The following is a 16,930-nucleotide window of genomic DNA, read 5'->3' as shown; positions in this document are numbered from 1 at the left end:
AGAAGTGCAGAAAGCAGTGAAGCACCCCATCCAAAAGGACAGGGGCAAGCAAGCCAGGTCCGCAAGACACTACGCTCCTGACATGTAAAACTTCATCTGCAAGACCAATACCTCAAATTACCCTTAAAGTGGATGGCGTTGTCAGATCTTTTCTTCTGCACACCGGTGCAAGTGTGATGAGACCTGTGGAACTCGCTGATCCCACCTGCCTATCAGAATCCTCTGTGCCTCGCATGGGCATTGATGGTCAAGTCAGACATTCTCAGCTTACAAAGTCACTGAGCGTGTGCACTCAGCCAGGACACTCTATCCTGCCCCAGTTTGTGGTGTCAAGGACCTTCCACTCAACCTGCTGGGAGTGAACCTACTGCAGAAGCTGAAGGCAACCACAGTGTTCCAGGAAGATGGGACAGTGACACTTTCTTCATCCCTGACCCAAGAAGAGTCATGATGGCGGCCCTACAAGAACATTAAACAACCGATGAGGCCTACCCAAGGAGGTACTCGACGTAGTACCAGAAAGTCTATGGTCTAAGGGACCTCAGGACATGAGAAAACCTCAAGTTGCCCCAGTACGGGTGTCACTCAAGCCATGTACCCCATACCCTCAAAAGGCCCAGGCCAGGCCTAGAGTCAAGCTGCCTCTGACCAACTGAAGGTCTGCCTGGAAACAGGAATCATTGTTCCTTACACATCGCCTTGCAATCCTCTGCTTTCCAACGTGGGGCTTTCCCCGTCAAGAAAAAGACTGTAAAAGGAGAGCCAGCCAAGTTCAAAATGGTACATGACCTGAGAGCTGTGAATGATGCCACGGTGTTTGAAACTCCAATTGTGCCGAATCCGCACACTCTGCTCTCAAATGTGCCTGCCACAGCAAAAGTGTTCACAGTGACCGACCTGGCTAATGTTTTCTCCAGTGTTCCCCTTCATCCGGATGACCAGTTCCTGTTTGCCTTAATGCACCAGGGGGGACACCACACATGGACAGTGATGCCACAGTGGGCCCAGAACAGCCTTTCACAGTTCACCAGAGCAATGTCCACAGTCCTCACCAACTGGGTGACAGAACATGCAGATGTAACCCTGCTACAATACATGGACAATCTACTCCTTTGTGCAATTGACTTTGACACGTGTAAAGCCCATTCCTTGTATCTCCTACTCTACCTGGCGGAGCAGCACTGCAAGATCTCAAAGAACAAAGTCCAGTGGTGTCTGAAGCAAGTTACGTTCCAGAGACACTGTATTGCTCACCAGGTGAAACGCTGGTGAGCAATATCTGCATGATACCTTCTGCAGGGATCTGAATTTGCTCCAGACGGATGACCATGATTGCTTCAGCATCATGCAACAGGAAACAGAAGGACTACCCAAGGTGGCAGAAGAGCCACTGACCAACCCAGAGTTGATCCTCTATGTGGATGGCTCCAGATTTGCAGATGATGAAGGAAGATTCCACACGGGATGTGCACTGACCAGCAATCAAGAGATCCTGTGGTCCAGAAGTCTGCCGCCCAGTCTGTCAGCCCAGGAAGCAGAACTGATAGCGCTGACGAAGGCCTACCAGATGGCAGAAGACAAGACTGAGAAAATGTATACCGATTCGAGGTACTCGCATGGCATAGCACACGACTTCGGACCCATCTGGGCTGCAAGGGACTTCATCACAGCAAGCGGAACAACCGTAAAGCATCATGGAGCCATTAAGGACCTGCTGAACGCACTTCAACTTCCAAAAGTGGTGGCAGTACTAAAAGTCAAAGCGCATGGAAAACTAAGCACGGTAGAGGCACGAGGCAACAACATGGCGGATATGGCAGCCAAAGAAGCAGTCATGGGAAGACAATATGGAAAAGTGGGAGAGGTCGTAGAGCCGGACGGCTACTACATGACGACTGAAGACAAGAAACCTGACCAAATGATGTCCTGTGATCTGCTCAAAAAGCTGCAAGAGCAAGCCCCAAAGGACAAGAAGGAATGCTGGATGCAGAAGTGAGCAACACATGAAGAAGGAACGGTATACTCAATGGACTACAAACCCTGTTTACCCCGAAGCATGTACCCTATGGTGGTCCAGTGGGCACATGGGCCCACACAGATTAAAGACACAGATGAATGATCCGATTGGTGCTTACTGGTTCACTCCAGGGATCCCCACCCTAACAGCCGAGTGCACTAGCAGCTGTCTGACCTGCAGCAAATGCAACCCTGGAAGAATGAAAAAAAAAAAAAAAAAGTTCCCACACATCGTCTTGCCAGACCACTGTACCCCTTCCAGGGGATCCAGATAGACCACATCCAGATGCCGCCAAGTGGAGGTTTCAAATATGCCCTTGTGGTCGTGGACGTATTCTCAGGATGGCCAGAAGCTTTCCCAGTGAGGAACCAGTCAGCAAAGACTAGTGCAGAGAAGCTGCTTTCAGAGACGAGATGTGCAGATATGGGGTCCCAGAAGTGATAAGAGAGTGACCAGGGACCCGCATTCACAGCAAATCTCACACGGAGAGATCTAGTCAGCAGTAGGGTCAGACTTAGGCCTACACACTCCCAATCACACTACTCAGTGTTAGGCACACTCCCAGAGGCCCAGAAAAGCTGTCACCATATGAAATTTTGTTTGGGTCTAGTCCCAGGTTAGGGGTATCCTTTCCCTCAGCAGCTGATTATGCAATATGATACTTTGTCTGCTTATGTAATTGAACTCACCAAGAAACTTGCTAACATCCATTCTCGAGTTTTTTCTTCATTGCCAGATCCAGATACAGTGTCCGGTACGCACTCCTAGAGGCCAGGAGACTGGGTGTTGGTGAAAAAGTTTGTAAGGAAAACACCACTCGATCCCAGATTTGATGGTCCTGTTCAAGTGCTGCTGATGACACCAACCTCTGTGAAACTGGAGGGAAGACCCACTCGGATCCACTCATCGCATTGCAAGAAAGCTCCCCTACCAGAAAATGACACCCAAGCCAGAATGATGTTGTGGATGCCCTGCCTGACCGAATAGATGACCTACCTGATAAAGAATACACACCGCTCACTACACATGCTGTTGACTAAGAGACTGATTGCAACGAACCCCCGTTAGGGACAGATCTCCTGACCGCCCATTTGCGAAAAGTCTGTACGGAGTGGGGCGCAGGCGTTAGGCTTGTGTCAGTTCACCGACAGCACAAAAGAGTTGCAGCGCTTTGGGACAGGAGGCTAGGATTAGGGCAAGTGATATCTAAGGGGGGCTTGTGATAGAAATATATATCATGTAGATCTCACTTGCATGTATACTGCTCTATAATTATATATACTCATATACTCACAGCTAATATATACATTATAATCAATGGCTTAAAATGGCTGACATAAACTGATATAAGCCAGACAGATTGTATGGGGTTTTCCATCTCAAAAGTGGAACAACGCCAGATGTATTAAGTGCTGATCAGATGTCTCAACTTTGTCCTAGATGCAGGGCTACATTTTAGTTGCTTAATCAGCAGTCATATGTGCATTAATCACAATATTCCATATATGTTTAGATAACCAATGACAGAGGAGCTAGACAATATGGTAATTAACTCACCACCGCTAACAACCCCTAACCACTCCTTTCTATATGAAAATATAAAACTATGTATGTACAATAAAGTTTCAGTATTGATGGAATGTTATGGACACAACAATGCTTGTGCATGTCTCATTCCTTGAGTGCTCAAAATACTCAGTCTTATTGGGAGCGGCCGCAGCACACACAGGGATAAATTTATCCAACCCAAATTTCCATATCAAAAACAATGCCCAGTACTAGCGCTGTCCCTAGAGCTTGTGAATTGGCGCACACCAATGTCCAAGGGGCTTTGCCTCTTGATGTAGCATTTCCCAGATGGGAGACTTTGGATTCGGCTACTCCATTCATCCCTAATTTTAATGCCATTCCAGGTATAAATGTGGAGGTGGAAAATTTTGGACAAATTAATTTTTTTGATTTGTTTCTGACAGATAGCTTGCTAGAACATAGTGTCCTACAAATTTATGTTTCCCAATTAATCAACCAGAATCCATGGTGATACGGCCAGACTACACCACCGATAAAGCAGCCACAGCCGGTGACTGAGAAGAATCTGTGACTTCTCTGCATTTAGTGGTTACTACTCACCTGGGTAGTCATATGTGGGAATCTCCTCTTTACACCACTCATCACCCCTCACATATGTCTCTGTAGTATTAATATGGGTCAGATCTTCTCCCTGAAACAAATATTGTAAAAGTCACCGACAGATGGAGAAGTCACATCTATGATCAGCTCTAATCCTGCCATCTCCACCGTTCTCATTACACAAGTATAAAACATATAATACTGGTGGATGAAACAAGACTGAGCACAAGACCTTCACCGGCGTCTACACATCATAGGGGAGATCTCCTGACACCTTCTCTCCATCTACCTGATGATCCTGAGGAGCACTGGGATCTTCTTGGTTACAGTCCTGTGGAAGAAGAGGACGGGGACATCTCTCTGGTGTTGTCCTGTTACTGGATAGATCTGGAGGAAACACATACAGGGGGTGAATTCATTCTTTACATACAGATAATTATAGGCCGTGTGTATTTAGTCCGGTCTATTACCTGGAGATGTGAGGGGCTGGGGAACCTCCATTATGACGTTCTTGTGCAGATCTCTGTGTCCTTCTAAATACTCCCACTCCTCCATGGAGAAATAGACAGCGACATCCTGACACCTTATAGGAACCTGACACATACAATGATACCGTCATCCCCCCGATCCCTTCATAGTGTTACTGTATAATGTCCCAGCATTCCCAGCAGTGTCACCTCTCCAGTCAGCAGCTCAATCATCTTGTAGGTGAGTTCTAGGATCTTCTGGTCATTGATGTCCTCATGGATCAGAGGGTGAGGCCCCGTGATTGGGCTCAGGGGTCTTCCCCATCCCTCAGACACAGGGTCCTGACAGCGATCACTAGAGGTCTTCACCACTATGTAATCCTGGTAATGGAGAGACATTATTATTATTATTATTAATGTTTTATTTATATAGCGCCAACATATTCCGCAGCGCTTTACAACTTATAGAGGGGACTTGTACAGACAATAGACATTACAGCATAACAGAAATCACAGTTCAAAACAGATACCAGTAGGAATGAGGGCCCTGCTGCTCGCAAGCTTACAAACTATGAGGAAAAGGGGAGACACGAGAGGTGGATGGTAACAATTGCTTTAGTTATTTGGACCAGCCATAGTGTAAGGCTCAGGTGTTCATGTAAAGCTGCATGAACCAGTTATCAGCCTAAGTATGTAGCAGTACAGACACAGAGGCTATTGACTGTATAAAGTGTATGAGAACATGATGCGAGGAACCTGATTACGTTTTTTTTTTATTTTTTTTTTTATTATTAGGCCACACAGGGATAGTTAGGTTAATGCTTTGAGGCGGTAGGCCAGTCTGAACAAATGCGTTTTTAGGGCACGCTTAAAACTGTGGGGATTGGGGATTAATCGTATTAACCTAGGTAGTGCATTCCAAAGAATCGGCGCAGCACGTGTAAAGTCTTGGAGACGGGAGTGGGAGGTTCTGATTATTGAGGATGCTAACCTGAGGTCATTAGCGGAGCGGAGGGCACGGGTAGGGTGGTAGACTGAGACCAGAGAGGAGATGTAGGGTGGTGCTGAGCCATGGAGTGCTTTGTGGATGAGGGTGGTAGTTTTGTACTGGATTCTGGAGTGGATGGGTAGCCAGTGTAATGACTGGCACAAGGTAGAGGCATCGGTGTAACGGCTGGTGAGGAATATAATCCTGGCAGCAGCATTCAGGACAGATTGGAGCGGGGAGAGTTTGGTAAGAGGGAGGCCGATTAGTAGACAGTTACAATAGTCCAGATGAGAATGAATAAGTGAAACAGTAAGAGTTTTTGCAGAGTCGAAAGAAAGAAAAGGGCGAATTCTAGAAATGGTTTTGAGATGCAGATAAGAAGAGCGAGCCAGTGATCAGATGTGGGGGGTGAATGAAAGCTCGGAATCAAGGATGACCCCAAGGCAGCGGGCATGTTGCTTGGGAGTAATGGTGGAACCGCACACGGAGATGGCAATGTCAGGCAAAGGTAGGTTAGTAGAGGGAGAGAACACGAGGAGTTCAGTTTTTGACAGGTTCAGTTTCAGATAGAGGGAGGACATGATGTTAGAGACAGCGGTAAGACAATCACTGGTGTTTTCTAAGAAGGTCGGCGTGAAAGCAGGAGAAGAGGTGTATAATTGGGTGTTGTCAGCATAGAGATGGTACTGGAAACCAAATCTACTGATTGTTTGTCCAATAGGGACAGTATACAAAGAGAAGAGGAGGGGGCCTAAAACTGATCCTTGAGGAACCCCAACAAGTAAGGGAAAGGTGAGAGAAGCAGGAACCAGCAAAACATACAGTGAAGGATCGGTCAGAGATAGGAGGAGAACCAAGAGAGAACTTTGTCCTTGACGCCAATGGAGCGTAGCATAGTGAGGAGGAGCTGATGATCCACAGTGTCGAATGCTGCGGAAAAATCCAAGAGAATTAGCATGGAGTAGTGACCATTTGATTTAGCTGTTAGTAAATCATTAGAGACTTTAGTGAGGGCAGTTTCAGTAGAGTGTAAAGAGCGGAAGCCAGATTGAAGAGGGTCGAGAAGAGAGTTATCTGAGAGATAGCGGGTAAGACGGGAGTGGACCAGGCGTTCCAGGAGTTTAGAGATGAAGGGAAGATTAGAGACAGGTCTATAATTAGCGGCACAGTTTTGGTCGAGGGAGGGTTTTTTAAGTAATGGATGTATGATGGCATGCTTAAATGAGGAGGGAAAAATACCGGAAGTGAGGGAAAGGTTGAATATTTTTGTTATGTGAGAGGCGACAGCCGGGGAAAGGGACTGGAGGAGATGTGACGGAATGGGGTCACTGGTGCAAGTGGTCGGGCGAGAAGATGCAAGGAGCCTGCTTACTTCTTCTGTAACTGGTTCAAAGTCAGAAAGTGAACTAGATGCAGTGGGGGAGGGAGGACAGTGCATGGTATGAAGAGATTGGGAGATGATTTCCTGTCGAATTTGGTCAATTTTTTCTTTGAAGTAATTGGCCAGATCGTCAGCACGGAGATCTGTGGTTGGGGCCTGCTCTCTTGGGTTGAGTAGGGACTGGAAAGTGTCGAAGAGACGTTTAGGGTTATTGGACAGCGAGGTGATGAGGGTGTTGAAATAGGTTTGTTTGGAGAGGTGAAGGGCAGAGTTGTATGTTTTTAGCATGAACTTATAAAACTGGTCAACAGCATTTTTGGTGCCAAAGATATTTCATCGAATTTAGGGTATTTTTGGGGTGCTGATTCTGAATATGTCATCAGTTTTGCCAGATTGGCTCAAGTTTTTGAGATTTTTGGTATCTTATTTATAGCACTTGTTGGTAAATGCGACGCATCATCTCATTAATTTCTTTGGATTAGTACTTGAACTGAGCAGTTCTCAATATAGTTTTGTGTTAATTAGTGTTCTAAAAGTTTGTTCATAGCTTGATTTTTGCACTAACTTTATGTTGTTGTCTGTTTTCCAGTGAAAAGCATGAACTCATCAAGAAGAAGTTGTCTTAACGATCCAGACTCATTCTGTTACATTTGTGGTGAATACACACTGCCAAAACATAGAAGAAACATAACAGACTTCGTAAAAAAAGTGTATTTTGCCTATTTTGGGGTTATGCTTGGGGTCCAAGACAAGTTTTGGGCACCACACATAGTGTGCAAAGCATGTATCGAATTATTACGAAAATGGAGCAAAGGACAAAGAAAAAGCTTCAAATTTGGTGTTCCAATGGTGTGGAGAGAGCCAAAAAATCATCATGATGACTGTTATTTATGGTAAACACAGGTACAGGCACATCTTCACAATGAGGGACAGGCCTTCTTGCAGATTCCATGTTACTCCCATTTTCGTTTCTTATGCTTATTGAATCCTTGCACTTGCACTGCACAGAAATAACAGTCATCATGATGATTTTTTGGCTCTCTCCACACCATTGGAACACCAAATTTGAAGCTTTTTCTTTGTCCTTTGCTCCATTTTCATAATAATTCGATACATGCTTTGCACACTATGTGTGGTGCCCAAAACTTGTCTTGGTCCCCAAGCATAACCCCAAAATAGGCAAAATACACTTTCTTTACGAAGTCTGTTATGTTTCTTCTATGTTTTGGCAGTGTGTATTCACCACAAATGTAACAGAATGAGTCTGGATCGTTAAGACAACTTCTTCTTGATGAGTTCATGCTTTTCACTGGAAAACAGACAACAACATAAAGTTAATGCAAAAATCAAGCTATGAACAAACTTTTAGAACACTAATTAACACAAAACTATATTGAGAACTGCTCAGTTCAAGTACTAATCCAAAGAAATTAATGAGATGATGCGTCACATTTACCAACAAGTGCTATAAATAAGATACCAAAAATCTCAAAAACTTGAGCCAATCTGGCAAAACTGATAGCATATTCAGAATCAGCACCCCAAAAATACCCCAAATTCATTAAAATATTTTGGACACCAGAAAAAAAAAAATTTTTTGTTGACCTGTGTAATGGATGAAATCTTCGGGAAGGTTAGATTTTCTCCACAGACGTTCGGCGCACCTGGAGCACCGCTGCAGGAAACGTGTTTGCAGCGTGTGCCACGGTTGTCGCCGTCTGTGTCGAGTTGCTCTATGTATAGGTGGAGCAGCTTCATCCAGGGCACTTTGCAGGGTTTCATTGTAATGCTTCAGAGCAGAATCAGGACATGAGATGGAGGAGATTGGGGCCAATGAGGACTGCAAGTTCTTCATAAGTTTCTGGGTGTTAATGGCCTGTATGTTTCTATAAGTGTGGAAAGTGGGGGTGACCTGAGCGGGATGGCAGTTCTTGATAGAGAATGAAAGAAGGTTGTGGTCAGAGAGCGGGAGAGGGGAGTTTGTAAATCTCACTACAGACATTTCCAGAGTCCTCACCTCTCCAGTTCTGTCCATCTGTTATTCTCATAGATATGAATGATGCAAAGTGACACCATCAGAATCTCTCACCTCTCCAGTAAGCCGGAAGAGGATCTCTAGGGTGAGGTGTAATATCCTCTCCACCATCTTGTCTCTGTCCAGATCCATCTTTGATGGGTAAATCCGGAAAATGTTCTATTGTAGAAGATCTAAACTGAGAGGATCCGATATTGTAGAGACCTGAATGAGAAGATGAGCCGATGTAACATCATAAGAATCCTGTGTAATAATACAATTACTGGAGATAAGGGAAACATATGAGGAGATTTATTATTTTACAGTATTTAGTTTCCTTCTTTACATCTACTAATAAAACCTATATATTTAGGCCACAGACAACAAGCAGTTTCCTCCTCGGAGTCGGCAGCTGAATACGTTTCTCATAGACTCATCTTCCATAACGCTAATTCTCGTCTCATTTACCGACCCTGGAATCGGCATTACCAATACTGCAGGAGATATTCATTACACGCGACATGAGAAATAACTACTTCATGATGAGGACGACATCTTCATCTTCTACTACGGCTCTAGAAACAGATTTGGCCAGAGTCGGTCACTGACTCCATCACCACCGGCCGTCTATATGAAGGTTTCCCGTCTTCCCCGCACTGTAATCTTCTATCACGTTAGATCTCAGGTCTGACAGAGTTTGGCTGAATGCCCCCCGCCCCCAAGTACTGGATAGTATGGGGCGGCCTAGTTATTACGATACTTACATGCCTAATAATGGTACCTGGGCCTGCAATGTACGGAGGTCTATTAGGCCGGGCCACAGGCAGCGTCCAATAAGTTACCTTTTACCGCCCCCATACACATTAGACTAAAGTTCCATGAAAGCACTGATTTTGGGGGCTTTGCCGACTATATAATGTATTTGGGGCCTCCCGACAGATGATGTCAGGGCAGAGAAGGATCGGACATCCTGAATTTCAGAGGATAATCCGTTTGTTCTTCCTGTAGATAATCCTCCGCTAGAGGAGTGTGGAGGTGACTCTCTCATACAGACCCCAGGAAAGCTGGAATATTTGTGTGTATGGGGGAGTCGGGAGAGATGGCCGTCTGCCAAATGACCGTTCACCAACTCTTATCTCATGTGGATGGGGCCGTTAGTATTACACTGACAGCAGTGATGATAGACGGCACTACAGTAGTACAGGGCATCACCGGAGCCATCAGAGGCTTGTATGTTGGATGGTCGCACTGATCAGAGGGGTTTAACAAAGGGTTAAAGTGAAAAACATCATAGTTTCACCAACAAGAAATATCCATCACTATATGGAAAGCAGAGTCACTGCACAATGTTAGTTAAGTCTCGTCCATAACTACTTTATTATACTCTATTATCCTGTACACAGTGGAGGAGATAGAAATCACAGGTCCGACAGCAACAGCTGGAATTGGACCCTCCAACGTAAAGAAAAAAATCTATATATATATAAAGCTGAGTGTATGTATGTATGTATGTATGTATGTATGTGTGTATGTATGTGACAAGCCACGCCCATTCCACATAGCAACCAATCACTAAGCATCTTTCATTTCACCAGAGCTGTATGAAAGAAGCTGAGCTGTGATTGGTTGCTATGAGCAACAGTTTTCCCACTCCACAACACCTCAGCAGACACTGACCGGGTGGGAGAAATCTCGCATCCCTGGGAACATAAGCTCCAGCCATTGTCTGCCCCCCAGAAAGGAGCAGAGAGCACATGACAGAAATGAATCCCCCTCCTCTATTACTGCCGCGCTCTATTGTCACCGGCGTAGAAAATCGCATCATCAGCGGCCGCACACAGAGCCGCACTGCCAGGTTACATAACAGCACATCTCCAGGAACTCCCTGCTCAGCGCCACCCAGCTCGGGACTATGGGATGGAGGATGTGTGATGGGTATATGGGCACGGGACTATGGGATGGAGGATGTGTGATGGGTATATGGGCACTGGACTATGGGATGGAGGATGTGTGATGGGTATATGGGCACGGGACTATGGGATGGAGGATGTATGATGGGTATATGGGCACTAGACTATGGGATGGACGATATCTATAATGGATATATGGGCGCTGGACTATGGGATGGAGGATGTGTGATGGGTATATGGGCAATGGACTATGGGATGGAGGATGTGTGTGATGGGTATATGGGCACTGTACTTTTGGATGGAGGATATGTATGATCTTTAGCTAGTATTAACACATGTGGAAATTTATACTTAACAAAAACATGTGGAACAACTGAAATGATGTCTTATATTCTAGGTTCTTCACAGTAGCCACCTTTTGCTTTGATGACTGCTTTGCACACTCTTGGCATTCTCTTGATGAGCTTCAAGAGGTAGTCACCGGGAATGGTCTTCCAACAATCTTGAAGGAGTTCCCAGAGATGCTTAGCACTTGTTGGCCCTTTTGCCTTCACTCTGCGGTCCAGCTCACCCCAAACCATCTTGATTGGGTTCAGGTCTGGTGACTGTGGAGGCCAGGTCATCTAGCGTAGCACCCCATCACTCTCCTTCTTGGTCAGATAGCCCTTACACAGCCTGGAGGTGTGTTTGGGGTCCTGTTGAAAAATAAATAATGGTCCAACTAGACGCAAACCGGATGGAATAGCATGCCTCTGCAAGATGCTAAAGATGGTAGCCATGCTGGTTCATTATGGCTTCAATTTTGAATAAATTCCCAACAGTGTCACCAGCAAAGCACGCCCACACCATCACACCTCCTCCTCCATGCTTCATGGTGGGAACCAGGCATGTAGAGTCCATGCGTTCACCTTTTCTGCGTCACACAAAGACACGGTGGTTGGAACCAAAGATCTCAAATTTGGACTCATCAGACCAAAGCACAGATTTCCACTGGTCTAATGTCCATTCCTTGTGTTCTTTAGCCCATGTCTCTTCTGCTTGTTGCCTGTTTTTAGCAGTGGTTTCCTAGCAGCTATTTTACCATGAAGGCCTGCTGCACAACGTCTCCACTTAACAGTTGTTGTAGAGATGTGTCTGCTGCTAGAACTCTGTGTGGCATTGACCTGGACTCTAATCTGAGCTGCTGTTAACCTGTGATTTCTGAGGCTGGTGACTCGGATAAACTTATCCTCAGAAGCAGAGGTGACTCTTGGTCTTCCTTTCCTGGGGCGGTCCTCATGTGAGCCAGGTTCTTTGTATTACTTGATGGTTTTTGCAACTGCACTTGGGGACACTTTCAAAGTTTTCCCAATTTTTCGGACTGACTCACCTTCATTTCTTAAAGTAATGATGGCCACTCGTTTTTCTTTACTTAGCTGCTTTTTCTTGCCATAATACAAATTCTAACAGTCTATTCAGTAGGACTATCAGCTGTGTATCCACCAGACTTCTGCACAACACAACTGATGGTCCCAACCCCATTTATAAGGCAAGAAATCCCACTTATTAAACCTGACAGGGCACACCTGTGAAGTGAAAACCATTCCCGGTGACTACCTCTTGAAGCTCATCAAGAGAATGCCAAGAGTGTGCAAAGCAGTCATAAAAGCAAAAGGTGGCTACTTTGAAGAACCTAGAATATAAGACATATTTTCAGTTTCACACATTTTTGTTAAGTATATAATTCCACGTGTTAATTCATAGTTTTGATGCCTACAGTGTGAATGTACAATTTTCATAGTCATGAAAATGCAGAAAAATCTTTAAATGAGAAGGTGGGTCCAAACTTTTGGTCTATACTAATTATATATATATCAGTCATATCTAGTGAGGGATCAGAAAGTTCAAACATAGACTTTCCTTTACTTAACAAGAACTTGATGAGAAGTATATACATCAGATAGCAGGCACAACACTTTATGAATGCTCCTTCGGCATTGTGCAGAGTCAGGAACTTTCCGGTTACATGTGGTGTTTAACAATTGTATACGAACGACAGCTGATATTACACCCAAATTGTGTTATAGTCACATATAAAAAACATCCCATCAATGCACAGCCAAATAGTAATTGTCAATGGTGTACCTGGACCATTTTATGTGGCACCGTATAAAACACATATAATGCCATATGATCAATCCCAACATGTAGAATCATTCCTTCCTAGGATACCATGGGGGTCAATTCCCACAATTGTAGGATCCCATATAAAGGAACAATATATAGGAACAATATATGGACACCAAATATGAGGGAGAAAGTGCCACAAGTCTGGGGAATAGAGCCCAAGTATACAACGTGGCAGGAAATCACCCGGCATGATGCATGAGAATTTAAGGAGGCTATGTTTGCCTATGAGCGGTCAATAATGGTAGCCATAGTGCCAGCTCTGAAGAAGATAGTCAGAGCCAGATCAGCCAGAGATCAAAAGCAAGAGGAGGGGTGAGGCAAGAGCCCCACGCGTATCGCTGCCGCTTCGTCAGGGGAAGTAGAGCTGAAGGACGCACAGGAGGTATAAATAGAAGTATTTGATTAGCTAAGAAGAATGTACCGGTGTGAAGTCATGGTGTGCGGACGCCGACTCGCCGGGACCGCCGGATCATGTACGACGTAATCGGCTGGAGCCGGTAGTGTTGCCGTTGTCATGGTGCATCTGGCACATGCGCAACGGCAACCCTCAATAGAACGCAGGGCGCAGGCGCTGGTACCAGCTGAAGTGTCTGAGAGAGAGGAGGAGTGTTACGTCCAAGAACGTGTTTATGTTGTTAGCATGCAATGAGGGCAATAACCAGAGAAAGGTCTATGCATCCATAAAGGGGCCACAAAGTACAGATAAGGATGACTAAGACATGAATTACATTCATATAAATATACATTCAATGGTAAACTTCCATTAATAGTGATATTTGCAATAAACCATTGTCACGGAGAAAAGTATATATGTAGATATATATAGCCTCAATAAGGCAAGTTATTATTAGTCATTGCAAATTGGCCCATAGATAAGAAATCAGATGTGCTATCATCCAGATGTTTTACTATTATTTATTACCATTTTAGTCTGAATTCACCATGACAATATGCAGACAACATGAGAATACATTTATCCCATAGAGCAAATTGATGGTCAAAAGAAAAAGTTTCGGCTATTATAGGTACGTACAAGTGACCATGGACACATGGGACAAATATGTCGCAAGATCCGAGACACCTCAATAGTTAGGGGACCGACCCTAAAAATAAACACCATACATTAAGGCATCAAAGGTTAATTCAATGAATAGGTGGTATGACAAATTATTCTGCAGAAGAAGACAATACAACCCCTGGCAAAAATGATGGAATCTACGGCCTTGGAGGATGTTCATTCAGTTGTTTAATTTTGTAGAAAAATAGCAGATCACAGACATGGCACAAAACTAAAGTCATTTCAAATGGCAACTTTCTGGCTTTAAGAAACACTAAAAGAAATCAAGAACAAAAAATGTGGTAGTCAGTAATGGTTACTGTTTTAATCAAGCATAGGGAAAAAATTATGGAATCACTCAATTCTGAGGAAACAATTATTAAAAATAACACCTGCATCAAATTAGATCTGCTTGTTAGTCTGCATCTAAGGCTATGTGCACAAGCTGCGGATCTTTCTGCGGATCCGCAGCAGTTAGGCCGCTGCAGATTTGCAGCAGTTTTCCATGCGTTTACAGCTCCATGCAAACCTATAGAAAACAAAATCCGCACTGCACATGCTGCGGAAAAAAACGCACGAAAACGTAGCGTTGTTTATTCTGCAGCATGTAAATTCTTTGTGTGGATTCCACAGCAGTTTACACCTGCTCCATAATAGGAATCCGCAGGTGTAAAGCCGCAGGTGGAATCTGCAAAAAAATTGCAGTAAATCCGCGGCAATTCTGCAGTGCGGTTTACCTGTGAATTTACCAAAATCAGGCCGGAAAAATCCGCAGAGTAATCTGCAGTGTGTGTACGTGGCCTAAATAGGAGTGATCACACCTTGAAGAGCTGTTGCACCAAGTGGACTGTTATGAATCATGGCTCCAACACGAGAGATGTCAATTGAAACAAAGGAGAGGATTATCAAACTCTTAAGAGGGTAAATCATCACACAATGTTGCAAAAGATGTTGGTTGTTCACAGTCAGCTGTGTCTAAAATCTGGACCAAATACAAACAACATGGGAAGGTTGTTAAAGGCAAACATACTGGTAGACCAAGGAAGATATCAAAGGGTCAAGACCAGAAACTTAAAGCAATGTTTCCAAAACAGGAAATGCACAACAAAACAAATGAGGAACGAATGGGTGGAAACTGGAGTCAACGTCTGTGACCGAACTGTAAGAAACCGCCTAAAGGAAATGGGATTTACATACAGAAAAGCTAAACGAAAGCCATCACTAACACCTAAACAGAAAAAAACAAGGTTACAATGGGCTAAGGAAAAGCAATCATGGACTGTGGATGACTGGATGAAAGTCATATTCAGTGATGAATCACAAATCTGCATTGGGCAAGGTGATGATGCTGGAACTTTTGTTTGGTGCCGTTCCAATGAGATTTATAAAGATGACTGCCTGAAGAGAACATGCAAATTTCCACAGTCACTGATGATATGGGCTGCATGTCAGGTAAAGGCACTGGGGAGATGGCTGTCTTTACATCTTCAATAAATGCACAAGTTTATGTTGATATTTTGGACACTTTTCTTATCCCATCAATTGAAAGGATGTTTGGGGATGATGAAATCATTGTTCATGATGATAATGCGTCCTGCCATAGAGCAAAAACTGAGAAAACATTCCTTGAAAAAAGACACATAAGGTCAATGTCATGGCCTGCAAATAGTCCGGATCTCAATCCAATTGAAAATCTTTGGTGGAAGTTGTAGAAAATGGTCCATGATAAGGCTCCAACCTGCAAAGCTGATCTGGCCACAGAAACCAGAGAAAGTTGGAGGCAGATTGATGAAGAGTCCTGGGTGACCCTCAGTAAGTCCAGGCCTCAGAGACTGCAAGCTGTTAGAAAAGCCAGAGGTGGTGCAACAAAATACTAGTGATGGGTTGGAGGGTTTTCTTGTTTGTTTGTTTTTTGTGATTCAATATTTTTTTCCTCAGAATTGAGTGATTCCATAACTTTTTCCCTCTGCTTGATTAAAAAAGTAACCATTACTGACTGCCACATTGTTTGTTCTTGATTTCTTTTAGTGTTTCTTAAAGCCAGAAAGTTGCCATTTGAAATGACTTTAGTTTTGTGCCATGTCTGTGATCGGCTTTTATTCTACAAAATTTAACAACTGAATGAACATCCTCCAAGAGCGGTGATTCCATTATTTTTGCCAACTGTTAGGATAGGGAGGTCAGTTATCTCTAGTGGTTAATACAATAGAGGGTCCCATAGGCAAGGAGATGTACATATCCTATATTAACTAACCGGGAGATGAGATTCTCATGTATTAATTACTATGGTTATGCAAAAAAGGGGGGGGAGGAAATGTAGAAGGAAAGTCCCCAGAATGAGGCCAAAACACAATATTGAGTCAATATCTGCTCTTCCATGGAATCATTGGGTGACCCAGCCTGTCTACAGCAAAACCACACAAAAGTATATTAATAAACCAGGGTCTAGGCTTTTCCTATTTTCTTACAAATGGTGGATGTGCATACCATTGTTAGCCTAGTCTTTTTTTCTGTTTCTTCATGGTTTATACAGACTAGGTTTTGCACCCCGTACTGTTAGTATGTTATGGTGATAGGAGTGCACCCTCTACGTATTCACAGCTGATGAGACTACAGCTCCCAGCATCCGACACCTACAGCCGCTAATAACAGTGAGAGCCGGAGCGGCTGATGGGTGTATTCATCATACGCTACTGCGCTGTAAATAAATAAAAAAAGAAACTGTGTGGGTTCCCCTGTATTTCTGATAACCAGCCAGGAAATACTCACAGATGGGGGCAGCAACCCTCAGCTGTCA

At 44.1% G+C, this 16,930-nt stretch overlaps 1 protein-coding gene across 8 annotated transcripts in view; it reads right to left on the bottom strand.

Moving 5' to 3' along the window:
- The window catches only part of LOC143766936 (uncharacterized), a 107,117-nt gene that overhangs the window by 8,874 nt on the left and 81,313 nt on the right, over positions 1 to 16,930 (bottom strand). For 4 of the 8 annotated variants that reach the window (XM_077254949.1, XM_077254948.1, XM_077254947.1 and 1 more), the window contains exons 2-6: positions 9,073 to 9,222; positions 4,825 to 4,995; positions 4,618 to 4,741; positions 4,437 to 4,534; positions 4,148 to 4,238 (exon numbers count right to left, since the gene is read on the bottom strand). In XM_077254949.1, the coding sequence (XP_077111064.1) occupies positions 4,148 to 4,238; positions 4,437 to 4,534; positions 4,618 to 4,741; positions 4,825 to 4,995; positions 9,073 to 9,150 (562 nt within the window). In that variant the 5' untranslated portion in view covers positions 9,151 to 9,222. Of the gene's footprint in view, positions 1 to 2,706; positions 2,834 to 4,147; positions 4,239 to 4,436; positions 4,535 to 4,617; positions 4,742 to 4,824; positions 4,996 to 9,072; positions 9,223 to 16,930 lie in introns of those variants that run through there. The other 4 variants (XM_077254944.1, XM_077254945.1, XM_077254952.1 and 1 more) reach the window with 3 other exon arrangements.

Source organism: Ranitomeya variabilis, chromosome 4 (genome assembly GCF_051348905.1).
Source record: "Ranitomeya variabilis isolate aRanVar5 chromosome 4, aRanVar5.hap1, whole genome shotgun sequence".
Taxonomy (NCBI): Eukaryota; Metazoa; Chordata; class Amphibia; order Anura; family Dendrobatidae; genus Ranitomeya; species Ranitomeya variabilis.
The sequence above is the reverse complement of the archived record's forward strand: the minus strand, read 5'-3'. Positions and strand labels throughout refer to the sequence as shown.